The sequence below is a fragment of the Musca autumnalis genome, unplaced genomic scaffold (assembly GCF_047663935.1).
Source record: "Musca autumnalis isolate F117 unplaced genomic scaffold, ASM4766393v1 scaffold_4, whole genome shotgun sequence".
Classification (NCBI taxonomy): domain Eukaryota; kingdom Metazoa; phylum Arthropoda; class Insecta; order Diptera; family Muscidae; genus Musca; species Musca autumnalis.
The window spans coordinates 128,415,721-128,441,488 of NW_027411977.1; the positions used below are offsets into that span (position 1 = coordinate 128,415,721).

The 25,768-nt window shown below is 33.7% G+C and overlaps 2 protein-coding genes across 7 annotated transcripts in view; both read right to left on the minus strand.

Annotated features, from left to right (window-relative positions):
- Window positions 1-1,996: 1,996 nt before the first annotated feature.
- On the minus strand, window positions 1,997-4,019 carry LOC141403065 (uncharacterized). The gene is made up of 3 exons (XM_073985230.1): window positions 3,629-4,019; window positions 2,046-3,564; window positions 1,997-2,002 (listed from the first exon to the last, which is right to left on the minus strand). Exons 1-3 carry the CDS (start codon window positions 3,949-3,951, stop codon window positions 1,997-1,999), a joined length of 1,848 nt encoding a protein of 615 aa, XP_073841331.1. The 5' UTR covers window positions 3,952-4,019.
- An 11,699-nt stretch (window positions 4,020-15,718) lies between these two features.
- LOC141402658 (lysosomal proton-coupled steroid conjugate and bile acid symporter SLC46A3) overlaps window positions 15,719-25,768 on the minus strand; it is a 77,164-nt gene continuing 67,114 nt past the window's right edge. For all 6 annotated transcript variants that reach the window (XM_073984368.1, XM_073984366.1, XM_073984370.1 and 3 more), the window contains exons 3-5: window positions 17,529-17,867; window positions 17,130-17,464; window positions 15,719-17,045 (exon numbers count right to left, since the gene is read on the minus strand). In XM_073984368.1, coding sequence (XP_073840469.1) covers window positions 16,928-17,045; window positions 17,130-17,464; window positions 17,529-17,867 — 792 coding nt within the window. In that variant the 3' untranslated portion in view covers window positions 15,719-16,927. The remainder of the gene's footprint in view (window positions 17,046-17,129; window positions 17,465-17,528; window positions 17,868-25,768) is intronic.

Sequence of the window (25,768 nt, forward strand, 5' to 3'; positions counted from 1 at the left end):
AACTTATCCATATGATGATTTGAATCTAAAGTTTGGAGAAAATCGTTATGCAGTACTCTATGACATGTATGCCAAGTTTCAACAATCTTATTATATGAGGGAACCACAACCACTTCTCACATATACAAGTTTTAAGGACAACCCAATTGCCGTTATTGATATCAGTAATCAAAACGAAACTGTGAAGAATGGACCCATCGATTTAAAAATTCAATTTGAAACCAATACACCAATTCCTCAAAATACCTCAGCATATTGCTTAATTATCCATGATCGTCTGGTGGAGTATGTTCCATTGACTGGAATCGTTCGAAAAATAGTATAAGTTCTTTGCATACTTACCTTTATATAATGTAAACTCAATAATGAAATAAAACACATTGTTTTGTAATTTCAATTATAAAAAGTATTGTTTTATTTTTTTTTTCAAAAAACGTTATAAATGTATGTAGTTTGTAATAGTACATAGATAATTAGTAAAAATAATGGTTTTTATGTGTAAAGTTAGTATTATTAATAATATATTGTTAATTAGTAAAACATTGTTAAAAAAGATTAATACAAATACCATGTGTAATTTCTAAAAAGTAACATGAAAATAATGCTGAAATTTTAATGATAATATGTTGAAATACTAGCAGTAAGGCAATTAATAACCAATATTTATACATTAGATTTTATTCCTTAATTTATTTTATTCCTTAATTTAATATATTTACATTTTAATCAATGTCCATTGGGACAGGTGAATCTAAATTATCCGTGTTTAAATCCTCATTTATATTGTTTAGTTTATAGTGGCCCCAAGCATATGTACTTATACCATCTTCTCGAATAAATCTTTTATCGTCTTGATGGCTTAGAGATATTTTTGTAATTTTGTCTGTGGTTATAGTATGCTGTCTTGACCTAAATGTATACATTGTGTCATACAAAACCTTTTTATCATATAAACATTCTCTATATGTATCTATTGTATACTTTTTTATTACGGATTTTTTAACACCCTTAGATTTCTTCACATCGTCGCTATCAACTACTTTGATAGCATAGACTTTAGGACGAAGTCCTACAAACTCAATCATGGTTTTTCCGTTATTTTCATCCTTCATCATACCCAATTTCTTTTTATTAATGAGAGGAATACCATACTTATTGTTGGGTGAGAAGTCTGATGTGTCAAACCTTTCCTCTATTTCTTTAAAAGTCAATACCCTATATAGATTAAGTCCTTTAAATGTTATGATGAAAGAGTCCGTGTCCATATAATTTAAAATAAAGGCGTCGCCAAATTTTGCTTTCAGAAAGTCATAAAGGAAAGCATACATTAACAGCTTTGATATTTCTAGCACGCAAAAGCCTAAATATAATGGTTTATCATATTTTACTTTTACGTTTTGCATCTGGATAGCTACCATATTTTCAGAAAATATAGAAAGACTATGGAAATTGGGTTTAGCAATTAGCTTGCTAGCTACATTTCTTTTCTTCTTGTTATTCTTGTCCTCCCACTCTGTTACAATTTTAACAGTTTTCCTCTTGTCTATATTTTCCATAGTCTTACCGTATACCGAGTTATTCAGCAATTTGAAAAAATCTTTTTCAAATGCATTTTTAGCATTTTCTCGATGCATATTATTCTTTAATATATAGGGAGCTAACCAGGCACGTTGTGTAAATGACAAAACTCTATGTACTTTCTTAAGAATCAGTCCATGTTGCAAACATTGTTTTAAAGCAGAATAATGAATTGTGTACGATTTTTTGTCCGTCAAGTCCGCAATTAACTTTTTAGTTTTAGACCCCCCAACACATTTGTTTTCTGGACAAAAGGGTAAGTCATTATGTTTGTCATGAAGATGCTGAGGGTAATCGAGATCAACCTCTAATATGTAGCCAGTTATATTATCATCTGGAATTAATTGTATCACATTAGGATCATTAAATATTTCCAAGTCCTCTTCCCACTTGAAATTTTTTTCTGGGAGAGGTTTTGTCATTGCTGTTCCATATAAATTATTAACGTCCAAATAATATATGTTTACTTCTGGCTTGCTTTTATCATAATTGGGGACATCTTCATTATTGGCTACGGAATGTCTATTTGAGCACTGGGTTAGTCCACCTCTAATAGCATTTTTACAGAAATTGTACATATTTATATCTGTAAAAAGCTCAAGCTCAACCTTGGTGCAGAGAAGCATTGCATCCCAAGATAGAGATGGAGCTGTGAAATATTGACAAGGATCTAATTTGTGAATATTCATACAGACATCTCGAAAATTTTCAAAGACGTCTGTTAGTAAGAGGACATCTGTTTTCAGGTACAACTCCATATAATCTTGCAAAGTCTGACAACGAAAATGTGACCAAACTTGTTTTGCATGGTTGTAGTCCTCTACTGAACATTCAGAATCTGTCATTTTATTGTAAAATTCTTCTATGGGTGGTAGTTGGGTATCTTTTAGTTTTTCAAATGATGAAAGATAATCATAAGGAAAAACACCTTTCCTTGTCAAGAGCGTAAAATCTTTCTCCTTAGGGAAATATGATTTCACCGCATGAAAATCGTCTTTAGGCAGATTATTTGCCAATTTGTCTAAACTTGTAGGCATGAATCTAAAACTGTCCAGGAAACGTAGTTCAAGTCTGTTTTGTCTCTTCTTTTTCTTCTTGTCTTTTTCACATTGTCTTTCCTCCCCTACATCTTCTTCCTCTGAATCCTCTCCCTCATCACTCCATTCTTCTTCATCCTCTTCTCCTACAACAACACTACTATTGGAGCTAGTAGTGTTATTCGACTCATCATCTTTCATATTAATGAAATAAGACATGGATATATAAAGTTCCTTATTTTGAGGAATTACTTTTATATCTCCACCAAAATTAGATAATTCTTTAATAAAAAGGTGACAGTCATAAGATGAGAAGTTATGGAAAAAAATTGGTATGAATTTAGGTATTTGATACTGCAGATTACAACGATTATGTGCAGGCCCGCGATATTTACCAGTTAGGTGGCAATGATCACGAACTCTATCACCACCTAACGGTTCATCGCATATGTGGCATCTGACACTTGTTTTAAATTGTGATTCTTCTTCGGGTGTTAATGTAATCATGGGTTTAACTTTTGACAAATAGTTATTATAATAAAACTTGCAATCATTAATTAAATTTTCTAAGAAAACCTTTGGCGCGTCAGGGCCAGTATAAGTAAAGAACTTATCTAAACTAGAGTCAAAACTACATTTTATATTATAACTAAAAGCACATGGTACGTGCTCTTTTACTTGCTCTGTTTTTCCGATGTTATTGGGTTCCTGCTCCTTATGTTTCAATACGCTCTCAGCATCAGCATATATACTAATGCCCACCATCAGCATCTTTTTGTAGTTTCCAAATTTGAGTATCGCGTCCTTCTTTGTCTTGGGCATGCTGCAAACTACACCTCCACATTGCTTTTTGTGAATATCGAGGTCCTTCTCCTTATGAAAATGTTGAACGCAGCCGTTGCAAATATATGCTGTCTCTTTATGATTTGTTAGCTGTGATCTCAAAAGGCTGAAATAAATACACAATTATTAGTATATAATTTATTTAGCATTATTAAATGTTGATATATTACCGTGACATGTTCTTAATCCATATGTAATGGAATTTATCCCCATCGTTGAGTAAAATCAGGTTAACATGATGTCTCTTTTCCTCTTTTGTAAGGTAGTATGGACCTTCAATGGAATATCGCTCATATCCGTAAACATTTATGCTGATTTCGGGGTTGGCTTTTTCAAATTGTTTTACATCCTTTAGAGCCAATGGAAAACTTAAACCCATAAAGTTTAATGATATTCCTGAATCGAGACGGATGACATCCTGCTTGACATCGACTTTATATGTAGATGGTCTATTGACATTCATTGTTCTCGGGAAACTTAGTGCCGCTACCATACACCATTTAAAGCAATATTCATCATTGTTTTTTATGTTTATGCATGCGCCTTTTGTTCTCAATGATGCTGGCGTTTGGATGTATTGTGACCCACGAGTTAAATTGACTTTGTTAATATTGATGTCAATTTTTAAAAGTTTTTCCAAGGCCCATCCAGAACCTCTTTCTTGAAACTCGTCTGATTTGTCGACAAGTTCATTCTCTTGGTTGGTAAAGATTTCATCTAGATCATCACCTAGGGACAGGATTACAGTCTTTGATATGTGATTAAACACTTGTTCTGTTTCTATCGACTCAGTAGATTTTGACTGATTCTCTTTTACAGCGGTGGGCTTCACATATTGTCCCTGCAGCTCCATATTGACTTTGATACAATTTTTTTCAATCAACTCAAATTTTAAACATTTTATTATTGAGTCTTTAGCGTCTCTTAGAAAATCACGGGGTAATATTATGTCTTTAGTGTTTTCAATTTCATAACAAGTAATGTTCTGATTGAATGCACTTTTTATAATTTTTATATTTTTTTCCAAATTTTTTCTAACAACACTGCGATGATTCTCACTTCGAATATGAGATATCATATTCTTCACTGTAACGTTGCACTCTTCACATAGCTTATCGGCCCGATTAATTTTGTCTATTTTAGGTGCATTCATCTGCGATACAGTTGGTTGTTCTTGTTGATTTGGTTTCTGATTAGATGTTACAGTTTGTTGTTGTTGAGAAAGAGTTAAAGCTTGTTGTTGTTGAATTTGTGAGATTTGATTAGATGCAATAGTTGGTTGTTGTTGGGTACCAGTACAAACTTGTTGATGTTGTTGAAGTTCTGAGCTTTGAATAAATGATTCAGTTGGTTGTTGTTGTTGGATAACACTTAAAGCTTGATGTTGATTAATTAATTGTATATTTGTTTCACTTGATTGGGCATGTTTTGTCAGTTGGTGAAATTTTAGTTGATAACAATTACTAAACAGTTGACCACAATTTTTACAATGCATTTTTACGTGTTTTAAAAACTCGCGTTTAACATTGAAAGAATTTCCACAATAATTACAAATATGGGGAGCCATTTTTTTAAAAGAAATTAGAATTTTGGAATGCGATGTTGAATAATCCGTGACTTGTTAAGTACTGATGACGTTCTCAACAAATCCCATCAATATATAATTATTTGGATGAATCAAAGTATTGATTGTATTCCAGAATCAAAATCCGCCCTCAACCATACCCCTCCACCTCACACCCCCTATCCCCCTCCACATAATGGTCAACATAAACACATGCATTGCAGACTCAAACTGTGTAATACCCACAAAGGGCAAGAATTCCTACGAACAAAGAAATATTCTTGTAGCAATGAATACTGCAGATTTGTTTACATTTGTCTAAATGTAAACAAATTGCCTAAATGCTCGGTGACAAAAAATCAAATTTTTGGTCAATGTATCGATCACCAGTACGCTAACATGGAATATAACAAAGGAGAGAATTTGTACGAATCATTTCATGGTCACTTAATGTTTATTCTTGGGTTTTTGTTGCAATATGAGAAACTCTGACATTCATCTCAACTCATAGCGTTATGAAATTCAAAAGACGAACGAACCTGACCATCATCAATAATTTCACAAACTTGTGAAATTAATTGGGTATACATTGAATCTTATTTAAGATTATTTGCTTTTTATACGAAATTTGTCAACTGACCACCATCAATAATTTCACAATATTGTGAAATTAATTGGGTATACATATGTTAAGTTATGAACATGATTGAACATGCTCACAGAGAGACTGGCGGACGGACGGAATGCTTACGGACAGACATATATTGAAATGTATTTTGTTTACATTAGCGATCAAATGTGGTTCTCTCTCAACTTCTCGGTCTGGCTCCCTCCCACACATATACAGGGTAAATGTGGTTCTCTCCTCAAATCTCGGTCTCGCTCTCTGTAGCACATATACAGGAGGTAAAATATGCAACATTGTTTCATATTTTGCTTCACACATACAAGAGGTAAAATATGCAACATTGTTTCATATTTTGCTTCACACATACAGGAGGTAAAATTTGCAACTTTGTTTCATATTTTGCTTCACACATACAAGAGGTAAAATTTGCAACTTTGTTTCATATTTTGCTTCACACATACAGGAGGTAAAATATGCAACATTGTTTCATATTTTGCTTCACACATACAGGAGGTAAAATATGCAACATTGTTTCATATTTTGCTTCACACATACAGGAGGTAAAATATGCAACATTGTTTCATATTTTGCCTCGCTTATATTTAAACGCTTACATATGTATGTATGTATTCTTGATTATATTATCGAAAAAATGTGGGTCTCTCTCAAATTCTCGGGCTCTCTCCCCCTCATCCGTTCATATAGGTGGCTTAGCCTATCATATTTCTTGTAATTTTTTGTTGTTTTGACCCACTGTGCAGTTAAATTTAACCCTCGCTCTCCAAATACTCTCTCTCTCTCACACACACACACACACACACACTCTCTCTCTCCTTCTCTCTCTCTCTCTCACACACACACACACACTCTCTCTCTCTCTCTCTCACACACACACACACACACACAGACAGGAGGTAAAAAGGTATCAAATTACTGATCTGGAAGCCCCATTACCCCTCTACTTGACGCAAAGTATGTTGGCGTAAGAGGGCAAACAACCGATATATCGCAAAATCTATACTTATAAAAGAGTTCAGTAATGATGACTCACTGACTCACTGACTGACTGATAATCAACGCCCAGACTAAACGGCTAAAGCTAGAATCTTGAAATTTTGGGTGAGGGTCACTCTTGGTCCGAAGGTGTCGGATAAGGCTGGATTTTTGGAAATTCGAACTAGAACTGTACTAAAAGTAGTAAAAGGTACTAAATATGGTACCCTTTGTATTAGGCAAACGCGTAGAGCTAGAATTCTGAAATTTGGAATGAGGTTCACTGATGGAGAGTTAGAAAGGTGTACCAAATGGTTTTTGGAAATTCGAACTATAAGTGTACGAAAAGTACTAAAAGTTACTAAATTTAGTACTATTTGGTATTACGTGAACGGATAGATTTAAAATCTTGAAATTTGGAATGAAAATCAAGGTTTAGAAGATGAGTTGATATAAGGAGGTGGTTTTGAAAATGTGTACTCATGTGTACGAATAGTACTAAATGGTACTAAATTTGGTACAATTTCAATTTGGGAGAACCGATAAAGTTGGAATTCTGAAATTTGGAATTACTATTACTGTTGGAGCGTAGGTTTGAGATATGGAGGTAGTTTTCGAAATTCGTACATATGGGTACGAAAGGTACTAAATAGTACCAAATAAGGTACAATTTGGATTTGGGGGAACGGATGGAGCTGGAATCCTGAAATTTGGAATTAGGATTACAGTCGGGGTGTAGGATAGAGGTATTTTGGAAATTCGTACTTTTGGGTACGAAAAGTACTAAATGGTACCAAATTTGGTACAATATGAATTTAAGTGATCGGATAGAGCTGGAATAGTGAAATTTGGAATTAAGATTACAATTGGAGTGTGGGATTGGGATACTTTTGGAAATTCGTACTTATGGCAACGAAAAGTACTAAATGGTACCAAATTTGGTACAATTGGGATTTGGGTGATCAGATACATTTGGAATCCTGAAATTCGAAATTAAGATTACTTTGGGAGTGCTGGATAGAGGTAGGTTTGGAAATTAGGACCTATGGGAACAAAAAGTACTAAATTTGGTACAATTTGGATTACGTTAATCTGATGCAGCTGTAATTCTGAAATTTGGAATTAAGATTACTGTTGGCGTGTAGGATTGAGGTAGTTGTGGATATTCGTACTCTTGGGTACGAATAGTACTAAATAGTACCAAATTTGGTACAATTTGGATTTGGGTGAACGTATATAGCTGAAATTCCGAGATTTGGAATAAGGAGTACTATTGGAGTGTAGGATTGATAAAGTTTTGGAAATTTGTAGTTATGGGTAGGAAAAGTACTAAATAGTACTAAATTTGGTACAATTTGGATTTCAGTGATAGGATACATTTGGAATCGTGAAATTCGGAATTAAAATTGATATTGGAGTGTTGATAGAGGTAGGTTTAGAAATTCGTACTATGGATACGAATAGTACTAAATGGTACCAAATTTGGATTTGAGTTAACGGATGTATCTGGAATTCTGAAATTCGGAATTAAGCTTATTGTTTGAACATAGCACTGAGGTAGCTTTGAAAATTTGTACTTATGTATGTGTACGAAAAGTACTAAATGGTACCAAATCTGGTACAATTCGGATTTGGGTGAACAGATATAGCTGGAATCCCGAGATTCGGAATAAGGATTACTGTTGGTAAGTAGGATTGATGAAGTTTTTGAAATTTTTAGTTATGGGTACGATAAGTACTATATGGTACCAAATTGTAATTTATGTGATCGGATACATTTGGAATCCTGAAATTCGGAATTACGATTACTGTTGGAGTGTTGAATAAGGAAAGTTTGGAAATTCGTACTTTGGATACGAAAAGTACTAAATGGTATCGAATTTGGTACAATTTGGATTACGGTGATTGGATGCAGCTGTAATCCTTAATTTTGGAATTAAGATTACTGTTGGCTTGTAGGATTGAGGTAGTTCTAGAAATTCGTACTCATGGGTACGAAAGTACTAAATGGTACCAAATTTGGTACAGTTTGCATTTGGGTGAACGGATATAGCTGGAAACCCCAGATTTGGAATAAGGAGTACTGTTGGAGTGTAGGATTGATAAAGTTTTGGAAATTTGTAGTTATGGGTAGGAAAAGTACTAAATAGTACTAAATTTGGTACAATTTGGATTTGAGCGAACGGATACATTTGGAATCGTGAAATCCGGAATTAAAATTGATATTGGAGTGTTGATAGAGGTAGGTTTAGAAATTCGTACTATGGATACGAATAGTACTAAATGGTACCAAATTTGGATTTGAGTTATCGGATGTATCTGGAATTCTGAAATTCGGAATTAAGCTTATTGTTCGAACATAGCACTGAGGTAGTTTTGAAAATTTGTACTTATGGGTACGAAAAGTACTAAATGGTACTAAATTTGGTACAATTTGGATTTCGGTGATCTGATGTAGCTGCCATCCTCAAGTTTGGAATTAAAATACCTGTTGAATTGTAGGATTGATAAAATTTTGGAAATTTTTAGTTATGGGTAGGAAAAGTACTAAATGGTACTAAATTTGGTACAATTTGGATTTGAGCGAACGGATAGAGTTGGAATCAAGAAATTTGGAATTAAGATTACTGTTGGAGTGTAGGATTGAGATATGGAAGTAGTTTTTGAAATTCGTACTTATGAGTACGAAAAGTACTAAATTTGGTACAATTTGGATTTGAGCGAAAGGCTAGAGCTGGAATCTTGAAGTTTGGAATTAAGATTACTGTTGGGGTGTAGGATTGAAGAAGTTTTGGAAATTCGTACTTATATGTACGAAAACTATTAAACGGTACTAAATTTGGTACAACTTGGATTTGAGCGAACGGGTAGAGCTAGAATCAAGAAATTTGGAATTAATATTACTGTTGGAGTGTAGGATTGAGATATGGAAGTAGTTTTGGAAATTCGTACTTATGAGTACGAAAAGTACTAAATTTGGTTCAATTTGGATTTGAGCGAACGGCTAGAGCTGGAATCTTGAAGTTTGGAATTAAGATTACTGTTGGGGTGTAGGATTGAGAAAGTTTTGGTAATTCCTACTTATATGTACGAAAAGTACTAAACGGTACTATATTTGGTACAACTTGGATTTGAGCGAACGGTTAGAGCTAGAATCTTGAATTTTGGAGTTAATATTACTGTTGGGGTTAGTTTTGGAAATGCGTGCTTAGTTTTGGGAATGCGTACTTAGTTTTGGAAATGCGTACTTATGCTTACAAAAAGTACTACATTTTGTACAATTAGGATTTGGGTGAAATTATAGCGCTCGAATCATAATATGTGGAATTAGGTACACTTAGGGGTACGAAATGGTTCCATGTATGGTACAATTTTGTATTGGATGAACGGATAGATCTGGATTCATGAGATTTGGAATTAAGATTACTGTTACCATTTGCTTATAACGTCCGATTTAAGAAATATGTGCCATAAATATACGAAAAGTTGTAAATAAGGATTTGGTACAATTTGTTATTGTGTAAAGGGAATTTTGAAATAATAGGAGGAGGTTCGTATTTATCTATTTACATGTAAACTACTAAATAGTTCTATAATTGGTTCTGGGGGAACAGATAGTGCTGGAAATGAGGATGGCGGTTGTTGGGTTAGGCCGTATTTGCGCTGAGAACCTCAATTAAACTATTTCAAAAAATGTGGATTGCTCTTGATGTGTAGGCGTGACGAAAATCGAACAAAAGTGGTACGTATTAGTACACAAAATGTTTCCACCATTCTATATTATATATTGTTTATTTGTTTTGTATATTTAACGCATACGAAGTAGCGGGCACTTTGCTAGTATATTATAAAATATAATATATCCAATTTTTCCATTTTTTGTAATCACGCTACAGGTTGGAATTTTGATCGGATAGTCACGAATTTTTGGGGGTTGATGGGGGCCCCACAGAGGAAGACGCCTATTGATTTTGGTGATAGTCGGATAATATTTAGGGATCGGAATGGAGAAAAACTCATGTGGAGACAAATTCAAAATTTTATTCTTTGTGAATATATACAGCCCAATCACGAATGAAAATTCCGTGCGGAATTTCTTTATTTTCCCTTCTCTCCTATCACAAACAAAAAATCCGAACGGAAAAAATTCCGATGGAGAAAAAGTAGGTATCATGAACGCTCTCTAACATGTGTTTTCCTCCAAAAAATCTCCCTTGCAAAACTGAAGGGAGATTACAAAAAGTTGGTATTTCCCAAAAAATTTGTACAAAGCATGCAAAATAAACAGTTTTGTTGGGTTTTTATACTAAAATCTTCAATTCGCGGTTGGAAATTTATTAAAAACTGAACATATTTTACAAAATAACATTAGTTTGCAAACTCATTCACTCTCAACTTTTTGTACCGATCAACGATGGGACGGCAGAATTTTGCACATACAAAATACCAATTATTTCTATTTCAAAATTCATATTTTTTCAATTTTTGCCATATTTTTATTAAAAACACTCGTTTTTAATACATTCGTGATAGTGGCAGTTCCATAGCACAATGCACTATTTCCTTGGAACTTTCCAATCTTATTTGATGTTTTTCGTAATAAATAACATCTTCTGAATATCTTTGATGTGTAAAAGTGTAATTTATTTTATTAAATTTGTTTATTTTGTCTAAAAACACAAACACTTAACATTTTCTCTTTGTTTTCACCACAATTAGGGCACACAAGGTATGAAAAAGACCCTTCAGTGCTGCCAAATACAATGATTATTTTTCTCACATTATTCATGATAGGAGGAATGTTCTCTCGAGAAAAATCTATTCCGCGAGAACTGCATTCCGCAAGAATATTCATGATTGGGCTGATAGACTTCTAGTAAGGTTATTTCAACGGCAACGCCTGTCAATGGAAGAAGAAAATATTACCTATACATTGGTGTAAAGTAGGTTGGCGAAGGTGGTCAAACAAGGGATATACCACAATAGTCGGCAATGCATCCAATTCTTCCATTCTACAGGTCGAAATTTTGATCGGATGGTCACAAAATGTTGGTTGCTTATGGGGGTCCCAGAGAGAAAGAGGCATATTTTTTGATTAAAAATCAAATTATGTTTGTTGCTAGTCGGATTATGTTCCCTAAAATAAATGTTTACCAGTGAAAAGCTTAAGCACAGGGGTAGTGGTGTAGGGTATCACATGGTCGACCCCGTCCCGACTATAGCCTTTGCTCACTTGTTAATGTTTATTTTATTTTTTGTCTACGAAATATTTTGTTAAGTATTGTATTTTTATTGAAGAAGAATGTCATAGATATTCCGCAACATCTCTAACCGCGGAAATTTTCCACATCCATCATTTATAAAATCTATTTTCGGCATTTTTCCGTTGACCGGTAATAGTTGTTATACCCTCCACCATAGTATGGAGGGTATATTATGTTTGTTTTTCCGTTTGTAAGGTTCTTAGGGGTCACAATATTACTCCACCAAAAACTACCAACATACGCCCATGTTTAGGTGTAGACCCTTATAACAGTACCTCCCGATTTTCGGTATTTTGAGGGTTTTACATAAAATTGTTAAGCGAACTAGCTGTAATTTGACATTTAAGGTTCCTAGGGATCATAACACTACTCCACTAAAAATTGTTAACATACATAGGTCCATGTTTAGGTATATCCCCCATATAGCGGTACCTCCCAATTTTCGGTATTTTGAGGGTTTTAGCTACAGTTTTTAACCGAACTGGCTGTAATTTGATATTTAAGGTTCTTAGAGGTCACAATACTACTCCACCAAAAACTGGCAACAAAGGTCCATGTTCAGGTGTAGCCCCATATAATGGTACCTCCTACCTATTTTCGGTATTTTGAGGATTTTAGCCCCAACATTTTACCCGAAATATCTGTAATTTGACATTTGATGTTTTAAGGGGTCACAACACATCATCACCAGAAATTGTCATCATAGGTTCACGCTTAGGTTTAGCCCAATATAAATGAACCTCCCCTATATGTATAAGCCAAATAAATATGTTATATCTTGAAACTGATGGCCACGCCCACTCTTTTGGAAAAATAATGTATTATTTTTCCAAAACTAATTTTATGCAATTTTGAGAAAATGTTCAGGAATGTCCCATGGTCCAAAATGCTATATGTTTGTAGACGAAATTCGGGGGCCTATTGTTTAATAATCGCTATATTTGGTAAACTTAGGAGTGCATCCACGCAGAGAAAAAAATTTTATTGATCCAACACTATTCGAAGAGCGAAATATGTATTGTAAAGATATTGTTAAATTCCGTATGTAGTATAGTGACTCCAACAATCGTTTTTGTTAATTACAACAATTGTTTTTGTCATATCCACCTATAGTTTCTGTCTGCTGGACAATATTAGTAATCTCTTTTCTTTTACAATTTTAGTCTTTTCTCTGTATTCGATGCCGTGGTTAAAAAAAAACAATTTTAATGAGTTTTGTTTGTCAGAGTTTCTCTTATCTGTGTTTTTTATTTTATCTTTGTTCCTTTTTTGTGTATGTTTTTATTTGTTGCTTCTTTCTTATTCTTCTTTGGGTTTTGATAGTTGAGTTACACCACAATCTGAGAAGTCTTGGGAATATGTGTCTTCTTTTCAGAAAGATTTTCCCTTATATATTTGCCTTTTAAGAGGAACACAAAAAAATAATCGATTTGATACAAAATTTATTAAGGAACAAAAATAATTAACAAACTGAAATTAAGAACAAGACTTCAAGGATATTTGACATTTTCAAAATACAATACACAATATTTTTCAAAGAAGAATATGTTTGCAGAAACAATTTAAAGCAAAGTATTTTGATACAAAGTGTTTTCCCAACAAACCCCCACAACATTCATATTTTTCACATTTCTGAGTTACTTCACAATTGATTACGAGGTCAGTTCGGAAACTTCTTAGCCTAGCACAAAAAGCGCGGTATAAACAGAAAAAAGTTAAGTGTTTTGGAAACTTCCATCTCTGTTATGAACACATGTTAAATTTTGTTTCGATCTGGCAACTCCTTCATATAGAAACAGGTGTTCAAAAAAGACGCATCGCAATTTTTTACAATGGAAAAATTAGAAATGCGTGCTGTCATTAAATAATTTAATAATAATAATTGTTCCACAAACATCCCATACGGGACAAGGGAGACTTCTCTCATATCAATGAGTGCACCCCGATTCATATTAGCTCAATGATATGGGACCTACTGTTTATCGCCGAGTCCGAACGGCGTGTCTTAAGACACCACTTTGTAGAGAAGTTTTACATGACTGAAATACTCAGGAAATGTCGCCAACATTACTGAGGGGTATTTTGCCACCGTCGAAAATTTTGATGTTGACTGGCCGGGGAATCGAACCCACGACCTTCAGCGTGCAAGGCGGGTGTGCATACCATTGCACCACGGTGGCACCCAATGGTGGCTGTCATTAAATATTTACATAAAAAGGTTTATCGGGACAAGAAATTCATAATGATATGGTGAATGTGTTAGGTGAAAGTGTCCCTTCATATGCAACAGTAAAAAATTGGGTTGCTGAATTTAAACGTGGTCGTACAAGCATTGAAGATGAACCACGTAGTGGACGTCCAAAAACAGCAACAACAACAGAAATTGTAGCCAAAGTGCATGATATGGTATTAAATGATCGACGAATAAAAGTGCGTGAAATTGCTAATATCATGGGCATCTCAAATGATCGAGCCCATTTAATTTTGCATGAAGAACTACAGATGAAAAAGCTTTCTGCAAGATGGGTGCCGCATTTGTTAACAGTCGATCAAAAACGCATAAGAATGAACATTTCTCAAGCTTGTTTGGATCGTTTTAAGCGAAATAAAATGGATTTTAAGCGTCGTTTCATAACTGTTGATGAGACATGGATCCACCACAATACTCCAGAGACAAAAGAACCATCCAAACAATGGACTGAAGATGGAGGAAGTGCCCCAAAGAAGGCAAAAACAATTCAATCGGCTGGTAAGTTTATGGCAACGGTTTTTTGGCACTTCAAAAGTATTTTATTGATTGACTATCTACAAAAGGGTAAAACAATAAATTCAGAGTACTATTGCAACCTATTGGATCAATTAAATGTATTAATTCGAGAAAAACGTCCTGGCTTACAAAACAAAAAAATAATTTTTCATCAAGACAACGCACCAGCGCACAAGAGTGTTTTAACAATGGCTAAAATCAACGAATTAAAGTACGAGATGCTTGACCACCCACCTTATTCTCCTGACTTTTACTTGTTCCCAAATCTAAAAAAATTCCTTGCTGGCAAGCGTTTTACCTCAAATGAAGATGCAATTACAGTTGTAAACCACTATTTTGAAGACCTTGAGGAAAACTATTTTAATCAAGGGATAGAATTGCTAGAAAAGCGTTGGACTAAGTGTATTGAAGTTTCAGGAGATTATATTGAAAAATAAAAATATTTTTGAAAAACTAACTATTCTCTTTCATTGATAGGCTAAGAAGTTTCCGAACCGCCCTCGTAGATTAACAAATTGTTGATGCTTCGATTTCGCTAGGTTCTTTGTAAATATGTCCTCAACCATGTAATCCATTGGACAACTTATATCGCTCCACCTGACCGTTCTTATTTTTGTTTGTTGCAAAACCCCACTTGCAATTGATTGGATTACATCCAGGCGGATGATTAGCATTTGGTTTTCGACCAGACCATACCTCCATTGATGTAGTGTTTTCCAAACTTTTTGATGGGCAAATATTTCTTAGAAATGTTGCAGTAGCAACCGTCTCTGCCCAAAACTTTGATCGAGCTCAGATTCAATATGAAGACAACGTCCCATTACAACTAATGTTCCATTTGCTCTCTCCGCTACACCATTTTGCTGTGGGGTTTAGGGAACAGTTAGTTGTATCTTAATACCATTACAACAGAGTCGCGATAATTCGTACCTCGATAATTCGTATTAGCTGTCGGTCCCATTAAGCAATTTCCTTTGCATTTTAAACTCGCTACTATTAATAGCCACGGCTACTTACCATTGTGAATTTTTCATTAAAACATTCTTTGTTTTTTTATTAATTATTTTTAATTTTTTATTAAAAATATATAAAAACTACAACTATTTCTTAAATATAATTGGAACCTTTAAGGTATCATAAAGTATTTAACAAATACATATAAAAATAGAGCAAAATTAATAAAAAAAAAATTGTGAAATGAAAACTTGTCGTCAAACATTGACAATGACGCTCCTTGGGAGTGACCACTACATTGGTCAACTCTCAGGATTGAAGGATACTTCTTAAGCCAACTCGACAAGGAATTTAATAAAAGTGAAAACACAGTTGCGCCCTGTTTATATACAGTTAGGGACAAAAGTTTACATACGCCCAACAAATATCGGGCTTTAGGGTACGTAATGATTTTTTTTAAATTCCAAGTATGCAGTTTTATTTCTTTTCGCTAACAAGCAATATTGAATACAACAAAAGTACATTCCATAATACAAGTTACTGTAAATTTTACAGAAACCAAAAAATTAATTCCAAGCCTTCTGTGGGTAATTTGGGCCAAGAATTTCGCGGAATCTATTAACTTCCTGAGAAATATGAGGGAAAACCGTAAATTTTTCGACGTTCAAGAAGCTATATTATGCACAAGAACGACTTCGAAGCTTTCTAGGGTCTCAAGATTTGCGCAATCTGGCACTAATTTTGTGATTTTATAAAGCACAATAGCTAAAAACGCATAGAATTAAGCAAGGACAAGCTTTAAGGAGCTTTAAAAGGAAAGTCTGACATTAAATAACTGCATTTAACCCCCAAAAATTATTTTTTTGTTTCTCTAAAATATATCTCAGACACCCAGAGACATTCGCCAAAACAATAAAATGTATAAATTTTGCTGCTAATTCCATAAATTGTACGGTAATACACATATTTCCTTGGGATGTGTGCAAACTTTTGTCCCAACCATTTTTTGGTTTTTGTAAAATTTACCGTCATTTTTATTATAGAATATACTTTTGTTGTATTAAATATTGATTATTAGTAAAAAGAAATAAATCTGCATACTTGGAATTTCATAAAAAATCATTACTTACCCTAAAACCCGAGATTTATGTGGTGTATGTAAACGTTTATCCCTAACTGTTTGTTCTTATAGCAAATTCTTAAATTTATAAAATGCAACAACAACCTTGAGCATATTTGTTTTGAATGGACAAAAATGTTTCGAAAATACAGCTGCTAGTTTTTCTTACTGTTATCTAATTAATTTTCATGATTATTCGTGTATTCTATGGCGGCTGCATCTCTCACAATGGTTTCTTCGGTTTCGCTTACTTCCGGCACTTCCAATATCTTATCGCCCAAAATAATATGAATAGATCTACAGAAAAGGAAAGAGGAAATAGCAAAATAAATAATTATACAAGTCACACATCTTGTCGTCGCTGCTGTTGGCAAAACTTACAAGATTAATATAAACACTGCCATTTGGGTGGCAATTGTTAATAGGAATACTCCCTCACCACCCTTGCCTTCGTCATTGAGTGTTGCTCGATACACCTGTGAATAGCAAACACCGCTTATGAACGGCACGGCATTATCACATACCGAAAGTAAAGCAAACACTTTGCCTCTTTCGGATATTGGTACTATTTTCGAGGTCATTGAGCGTATCATGGGGCCAACAATAGGGCCTAAACTACATACAATGGCACCCGCATAAAACATTTGTCCACTTTTGGCGAAATAATAGAACAATCGAGCTATGGCATGGGCCCAAGCACCAATAAAAACTATTGTCTAAAGAACAAAGTGCCAATTAAACATAGTATATATGGTTAGCGACAATTTGTCGGGATCTTACCGTATCTTTCCAACTAAATGACTTATTCATTATAGGCACTCCCACCAACATGGCCAGCACATAGGCTGAGGATTTTACGGTTTTAAATGTACTAAAGATGTCAACGCCCCATTTAAATTTAAATGTAGTATACATATACAAATATTGTCCTTCATCCCTTTGAAAGGTATACAAGGCCATGGCAATGAGAAGTATAATCAAAAAGCCTCTACGGTTTCCAGGTCGCTTCTTTGTTAGCACGCCCACCGAATCCAGAACATGCTGCTTATCGAAGAAATCGCCAAAGAATCCACAGCAACCCAGTTCTTTTAAGGATCGTTGCTTTGGTGTTGTTTGCCACTGAAATTAGAAGAATTTTCCATTAAGAACACAAAATAGTAAAAAGATACATAAAATGTCTAGAATATTAGGAAATAAAATCGTCGCCAAATTCGTACGAACCGACAAAGATGGGTCTTTCCTACGAGTTAGCTGCTCGCGGTTCTTTGTTCGAAGTCGTCAAAAGACTGTGAAGATGTTGTTGTTTAATAAATCACAATAAAAATAAGATGTAAATAAAACAAGTAAAAAAGCATTAAGTTCGGCCGGGCCGAACTTTTCATACCCTCCACCATAAAATATTCATTCCTGTCCCCAACTTTAAGTGAGTACGTTAAAATGTCAGATAATGTACATAAAATGCTTCATTCGGGAGGCCCTTTTTATGTTGCCTATATCTAACTGTTGACAATTTTTGGTGGGCTAGAAATTGGGAGGTACTGTTATATAGGGGTTATAATAAAACATGGGCCTATGTTGACAGTTTATGATGGGAGCCTTTAATGTCAAATAACTCCTAATTCGGTTAAACAATTTAGCTAGAATCCTCAAAATATCGAAAATCGGTACATAACGTGGGAACTTCAATTGTCATTAACAGCTAGTTCGGAGGTATCTGGGCTATACGAAAATATGAACTTAAATGAACAATTTTTGTTGCAGAATTTTTGTTGACTTTTAAATTTCAAATTACAGAAAGTTCGTCCAAAAATAAAGCTAAGGTACGGAAAATCGGGAGGTTTGTTTTGGGGCTATACAAAAACATGGACCTACGTTCGGTTAAACATTTTAAGTAAAATCCTCAAAGTACCGAAAATCGGGAAGTATCGTTATATTGGGGCTATGTTGAAAATTGTTGATGCAGATGCATGGTGACCACTACAACCTTCAAATGTCAAATTACTGCTAGTTCGGTTTAATATTGTAGCTAAAATCATCAAATTACTGAAAATCGGGAAGTACCGTTATATGGGGACTTTCTTGACAATTTTTGGTGGAGAGAATTTCAAATGTTCAAATTACAGATAATTCGGTTAAAACTTGTTGGTAAAATTCTCAAAATACCTGAAATCGGGCGGTAACGTTATATGGGGGCTATTCCAAAACATGGCCCTATGTCCACTAGTTATATAAGTTTATTGACATTTAAGAACCCTAAATGTCAATTGATAGCTAAATCGGTCTGAAAATGTAGATAAAAACGTCAAAATGCCGTAAATCGGGGGTACCGTTATATGGGGGCTATACCAAAACTTGGACCTAGGTCCACAACTTTTGTTATATAAGTTTAGTTACACTTAAGAACCCTAAATGTCAAATTATAGCTATATCGGTCTGAAAATGTAGCTAAAAACGTCAAAATACCGTAAATCGGGGGGTACCGTTATATGGGGGCTATACCAAAACGTGGACCTATGTCCACAAGTTTTGTCACATAAGTTTATTGACATTTAAGAACTTCAAATGTCAAATTATAGCTAAATCGGTCCGAAAATGTAGCTAAACCCGTCAAAATACCGTAAATCGGGGGGTACCGTTATATGGGGGCTATACCAATACGTGGACCCATGTCCACAACTTTTGTTCTATAAGTTTATTGACTTTTAAGAACCCTAAATGTCAAATTATAGCTAAATCGGTCTGAAAATGTAGCTAAACCCTTCAAAATACCGTAAATCGGGGGGTACCGTTATATGAGGGCTATACTAATACGTGGACCTATGTCCACAACTTTTGTTATATAAGTTTATTGACTTTTAAGAACCCCAAATGTCAAATTATAGCTACATCGGTCTGAAAATGTAGCTAAAAACGTCAAAATACCGCAAATCGGGGGGTACCGTTATATGGGGGCTATACCAAAACGTAGACCTATATCCACAACTTCTAATTTATAAGTTTATTAACACTTAAGAACCCTAAATATCAAATTATTGCTACATCGGTCTGATAATATAGTTAAAAACGTAAAAATACCGTATATCGGGGGGTACCGTTATATGGGGGCTATACTAATACGTGGACCTATGTCCACAACTTTTGTTATATAAGTTTATTGATACTTAAGAACCCTAAATTTCAAATTATAGCTAAATCGGTCTAAAAATGTAGCTAAAAACGTCAAAATACCGCAAATCGGGGGGTACCGTTATATGGGGCGTATACCAAAACGTGGACCTATGTCCACAAGTTTGGTTATATATGTTTGTTGACACTTAAGAACCCTAAATGTCAAATTATAGCCAAATCGGTCTGAAAATGTAGCTAAAAACGTCAAAATACCGTAAATCGGGGGGTACCGTTATATGGGGGTTATACCAAAACGTGGACCGATATAGCCCATCATCGAACTTGACCTGCCTGCAAACAAAAGACGCATTTTCCCAAAATTTCAGCGTCTAATCTCTATTTTTGTGGATGCTAGAGTGATTACCACAGACGGACGGACGGACGTGCTCAGATCGACTTAGAATTTTACCCTGATCAAGAATATATATACTTTATAGGGTCGCAAATGAGTATTTCAATGCGTTACAAACGGAAAAACCAACTTAATATACCCTCCATACTATGGTGGAGGGTATAAAAATCAACAAAATTGCAAAGACACACGCAACTATAAAGACAAGACATAATGCATACAACAAAAAATGTTTATGAAACAATGTATAGCAACAACAGCCTTAACAGAAACAATGCAGATTACTGGTAACAAAGACATAGAACATAAAGACTAGAAAAGATGCATAATGCAAAAATGTTTATGAAACGAAGTATATAAACATTTTACCAACAACAGGGGTATGTTAATGTGGAAAACCTCATTAGAGCGCAATTCGGCTTATACAAATTGTAGGAAAGCAAAGATTTGGACTCAGGATTATATTCCATAGCAGTTTCCAGTTCATTGAGTATGAACTTAGCGGTTAAAATCGCCTGAAATGGTAAACTACTTAACAGAATGTTGTTATGATATCGTAATAACAGAGCTTAACTCCATCTATTGACAAATGTTAACAATTGAGTTTTCCAATCTTAATGAATTTACATCTTTGCTGGTAACTTAAAATCGCAATCAAGAACGAACATTTCAAGTTATAGTAGATGTGTCTTCTTACTAACTAAATGTTGCTGAAACATTTTTTTCAGCAACTTTTCCTTTATAAAACTGTCAAAATTTGCAACATTAGTAATAATTATTAGAAACTAGCATGTGCCCGCTACTTCGTTAGCGAAAAGTTGTCATTTATAGAAAAGAGGATGCAAACAGATCCCTGTTTTATTTATTCCACAATTAATAAAATGAAATTTGAAAAATTTATTCAAATTATAAAATTCGATTCCTACCTAACCTTCCCAATACTAACGGTACAATATTACTGCTTTCCGCACCCCTTTGTTTCTTTAAGACGATTTGAATTCAAATTCGTTCGAATTACTACCTGTTATGCACAATTTTTTTCTTTGTTTGAAAATAAAAATGTGTTTAAAAATTGTTAAAAAAACAGAAGTTTGGTAGACGATCGAAAAACATTGAATTTATATTCCTTCATATAAATCTAAACGTTTTTTCCATTTCTAAATTTAGTACCTTTCGTACTTTGTTTGAAAATAAAACTGGGTTTAAAAATTGTTCAAAAAAAAAGTTTGGTAGATGTTCGAAAAAAATTGAATTTATATTCCTTCATATAAAACTAAAAGTTTTGCCATTTCTAAATTTAGTACCTTTCGTACTTTGTTTGAAAATAAGAATGGGTTTAAAAATTGTTAAAAAACAGAAGTTTGGTAGATGTTCGAAAAAAATTTAATTTACATATATTCCTTCATATAAAACTAAATGTTTTTTTTTTCCAATTCTAAATTTAGTACCCTTCGTACTTTGTTTGAAAATAAAAATGGGTTTAATAATTATTCAAAAAAAAAAAAACAGAAGTTTGGAAATGCGTTATCCAAAACCACATCCACACCTCAACCGTACACACCAACACCGTCCCTAATACCAAAATTCAGAATTTAAACTCTATCCGTATACATTTTGTATTGGGAGTACCATTTACCAAGTTTTTGTATCTTTCGTTTACCTACGGAACATATGTCCAAAGCCCTTCCCTAGACAGCAACATTGACCTCAGTTTCAAACTTCCGAATTCTAAGTCTATTTCTAGACCCAAGTCAATATTAAGTACCTTTTGTACGTACTAAAGTATTTCCAAAACTAACTACACGCAAAATTTCTCATAATACTAAATTTCGGAATACCCCAACGCCGAATACCAAATTAAGTAGCATTTAGTATTCTTCATATAATTATAGCGGGTACTTCCAAAACCACATCCACATCTCGTTTAATAATTTTAGTATACTTATGGTACGTATTTCTAAAATGCAGTACCAAAAAACCCTAATACAACAACTCAGGATTTTAACTCTATCCATACATCCAATACAAAATTTAGTACCATTTGACCTTACGTACTCTTATAGAATGTATTACCAAAACTGACAAACCTACACTCAAACAGTGACCCTAACGCCAAATTTCAGAAAATCACTTCTTTACCTAAACCCAATACCCATTTTAGTACCGTTTAGTATTTTTCGTAGAACCATCTCCACATATCAACCCTACGCATGCGATCTTCATTTCAAATATCAGAATTACAACTCTATCTCTACAATCTATACGAAATATAATATCAAAATAATAATTCAAAAACAACCTCCATACGCAAAATGTAGTTCCTTCCCATCAATTCCAAATTTAGTACCCTTTAGTACTTTCTGTACACATAAGTTCGAATTTCCAAAATTACCTCCATATTTAAATGTCAAACTCCAACATTAATCTTAAATTCAAATTTCAGGATTCTAGTTCTATTCAAATTTTACAAAGTTTAGTACTATTTAGTACACATAACTTCACTCCAACACTAATCTAAATTCCCAATTTCAGACTGATAGGTGAATGGACGCCTTAAGTGATGCCAAGTTTGTTCTTGAAGTTTTCATGTGGTTGTTGTAAGTCGACGCTCAACGGACCGTATGTGCCGCGGCCTTTACTTAGGAATTGCTCATCTTATTGCCCTGGCCATTCCTTTATTTGTTCTCCGAACTTAGTACAATTGGTTTTGAATTTGTTTCGGAAGGCCCCGATATTTTAAACACATTATACCAATGTCCAGAGAAGGAGGTTTCCTCTGAGATCCTCCACACATCTACCTCATTTATAGGATTCTCAGAATATATTGTTATATCTAGCAAGAGTTATCAGGTCCTAAGTATTAAAATAATGTATAATCGCGGTCAAAGTTCACATTTTAGGAGTTTTTAAGGTTTTAATGATTTTGCTGGGAAACCACAAGCCCTATCAAAATGGGAAAATGTTGTAGCAGTGAAAATTCTCTACAATATTGATCTTTATGTCATTTTCATAGGCTTTACCATTTCTGAGATATAGTAGTTCAAATTGGGATAATGCACTGACTGTATCGACTCATTACACTGCACTATAGGTAATTTGCCCAGTTTTTGAGGCAAAAAGTCGATTTTGCAACTTTTAATAATAATATTTTTTTAGTTGGCATTAAAAAAAGAACATGTCAAAATTTATTAATATGAATGATATATTTCAAAATAGCGTCATTATCGCGGTTTAAATTGCAGTCAAAGTAAGAATTTCGAAGAAGAACTAAAAAATATATATTGTAAGACATATTTCAATGTATTTAAAACCGCGGAAAAATAAACCAAATGTAAATATATGTAAAATGGAATAGATTGGTAATTGCGAGAGGAATTTATTTAATATATAATATAGCTTAAACATTATGGGTAGCGACCAAAAAACACAATAAGTCAAAAATAAATATTTTATTTTTCTTAAACTCACTTCATATAGACTTATACTAAATTGGCCGTGTTTGGCCGTGATTCTGCTATTGGGAATATCTTCACCAAAGGGTTCTGAATCAACTACATAATTACCAAAGTGCGATTTTTTGCGTTTTTTGAGATATATCACTTTTTTGAAGGTGCCCTCCTTGCAGAAAAATATATATTTTTTTAATTTTTTGTTTGGTGAAGGAAATATTAAATACGAAAAAGCATCCGATTTGACCTAAAAAGAAATTTTCTTTAAAGAAATATTCACCATGTGTTCTAAAAATGTACATACGTGTTTGGTCAACATTTTTGTTAATTATAGCTGTAATAAGTTCTAACTAGGGATCATGATTGCGTGATTTATTTGGTCCTTTAAAAATATAATATTTATACAGATCTTTTCGCGAATAAATATTTTAAACATATCAATGTTTATAAAAATCTTTTGGCGGATCAGTACTTTAGTTCATTGTAACCGTTTTTCTTTTATTGTAACCGCTTTTATTGGGTTGGAACGGATAAAATAGGTAAAATGAGAATAGGGGGTAGGAAAAAGAAAAGTTGTTCGTTATATCCTGCGTTCGTTATAGACGTATTCGTCTGTAAAATTTTTATTAAAGCCTACTTTTAAATATCATATATTTAAATATTTGAAACAGTGCTTAAATTCGTCGCTATCCGCTTCTGCTTTAAAGCGGGCCTGAAAATCGTAACAAATTGTAAAAAAATCTATTCGCGGGGTAACAGCTTTTGTTTGTTATAGTCCTGGTCGTTTTAAGAAGTTGAATGTGTGTACAAATATTAAGAAAAATTCTTTGGAAACATAAAACTTTGTTTGCTATAAACGCAGTTTCTTATAACCGATGTTCGCTATATCCGAATTTTAAGTTGTAATTCTTTGTTTTATCTTACTTTTGCATATAAAGCAATAAAAATGTATAAAAAGCCCACATATCCACCGCTATTAATTTTTGCCTCAAAAACAGGCCAAATTACCTATAGTGCACTGTACAACAAAATTGAACTTTTTTTAAAATTACAAGAAACCCCGCTTAGATTATGAAAGTGGACCGAAAAAAAGAAGACACGTGTATCGGCGTTTTGAAAGTTTACGTCGGGAAGTATCCTAAATAGGCGTGGCAAGTTCGGCCCATTTCTACAGGTTTTGAAATATTCGACATCAGATTCCTTGGAATCCTTGCATTTTAGGTATAAAGTGTCTTTGGCAATATTACTGACAACAATGCGGGGTATCTTTTTATGGAAAAATTATCCCTAAAGGGATCTTGTTGGTCCCTTTTTCAGAAAACCTTTAAAAACTACTTTAAAATTTGATCATATCAGAACATAATATTCTACAGAATTATTTGTCATAAAATTTTACTATAGGTCCCCGAATACACCAAAACTATAAATCGTACATAAACGCCTGGAATCTGCCTAAAGTAAAATCAGGTTTTAATGTTAATGTTGTACTTTATCTGAGTTTATTAAGTTTTGTCCACAAAACTTCATTCTAGATAGAAGACGTCAAGGACAAAAATATTCTCCATCAAATTTCAATATAAGTCGCCGAATAAATGAAATATGTATTTACAATATATATAAAAAGATATATGTATATACATCAAGTTTGCCAACAAAACACCCAAATATTTTTTTAATAAATTTGTTTTGCTCTTTTTTCGAGTTGATGCATGAAAGTAACATGAAATTTAGTTTTAGGCGAAAGGTGTAAAAGAAGCAATATTCTACACAAAATTTCACTGTAAGTCCCAGAACAAACTAGATATATAAGTAAAATACTTTGTGCTCGATTCAAACTATTTTTGAAATATCTATGGTGAATATATGTAGGGAAAATATTGACGTTTTATTCATGCAAAAATTTTAATAAAATTACCGTTATTTTTACATATCGCTATAGCAGAGGCATTCCAAATAAAGAAAAGAACAACAATTTGCGGTATTTTGCTTTGAAAAAACTCCAAATGTATAGTACTTCGAGGTGTACGAATACGAACTTTGACAACCACAAA

What these genes read in the sequence shown, in the direction of transcription:
- LOC141403065 (XM_073985230.1), bottom strand. Translation starts at nt 3,951, where the DNA reads ATGGTAGCGGCACTAAGTTTCCCGAGAACAATGAATGTCAATAGACCA. An exon ending in TGGATTAAGAACATGTCACG is followed by an intron (nt 3,565 to 3,628) that starts GTAATATATCAA and finishes TATTTATTTCAG; the next exon opens with CCTTTTGAGATCACAGCTAA.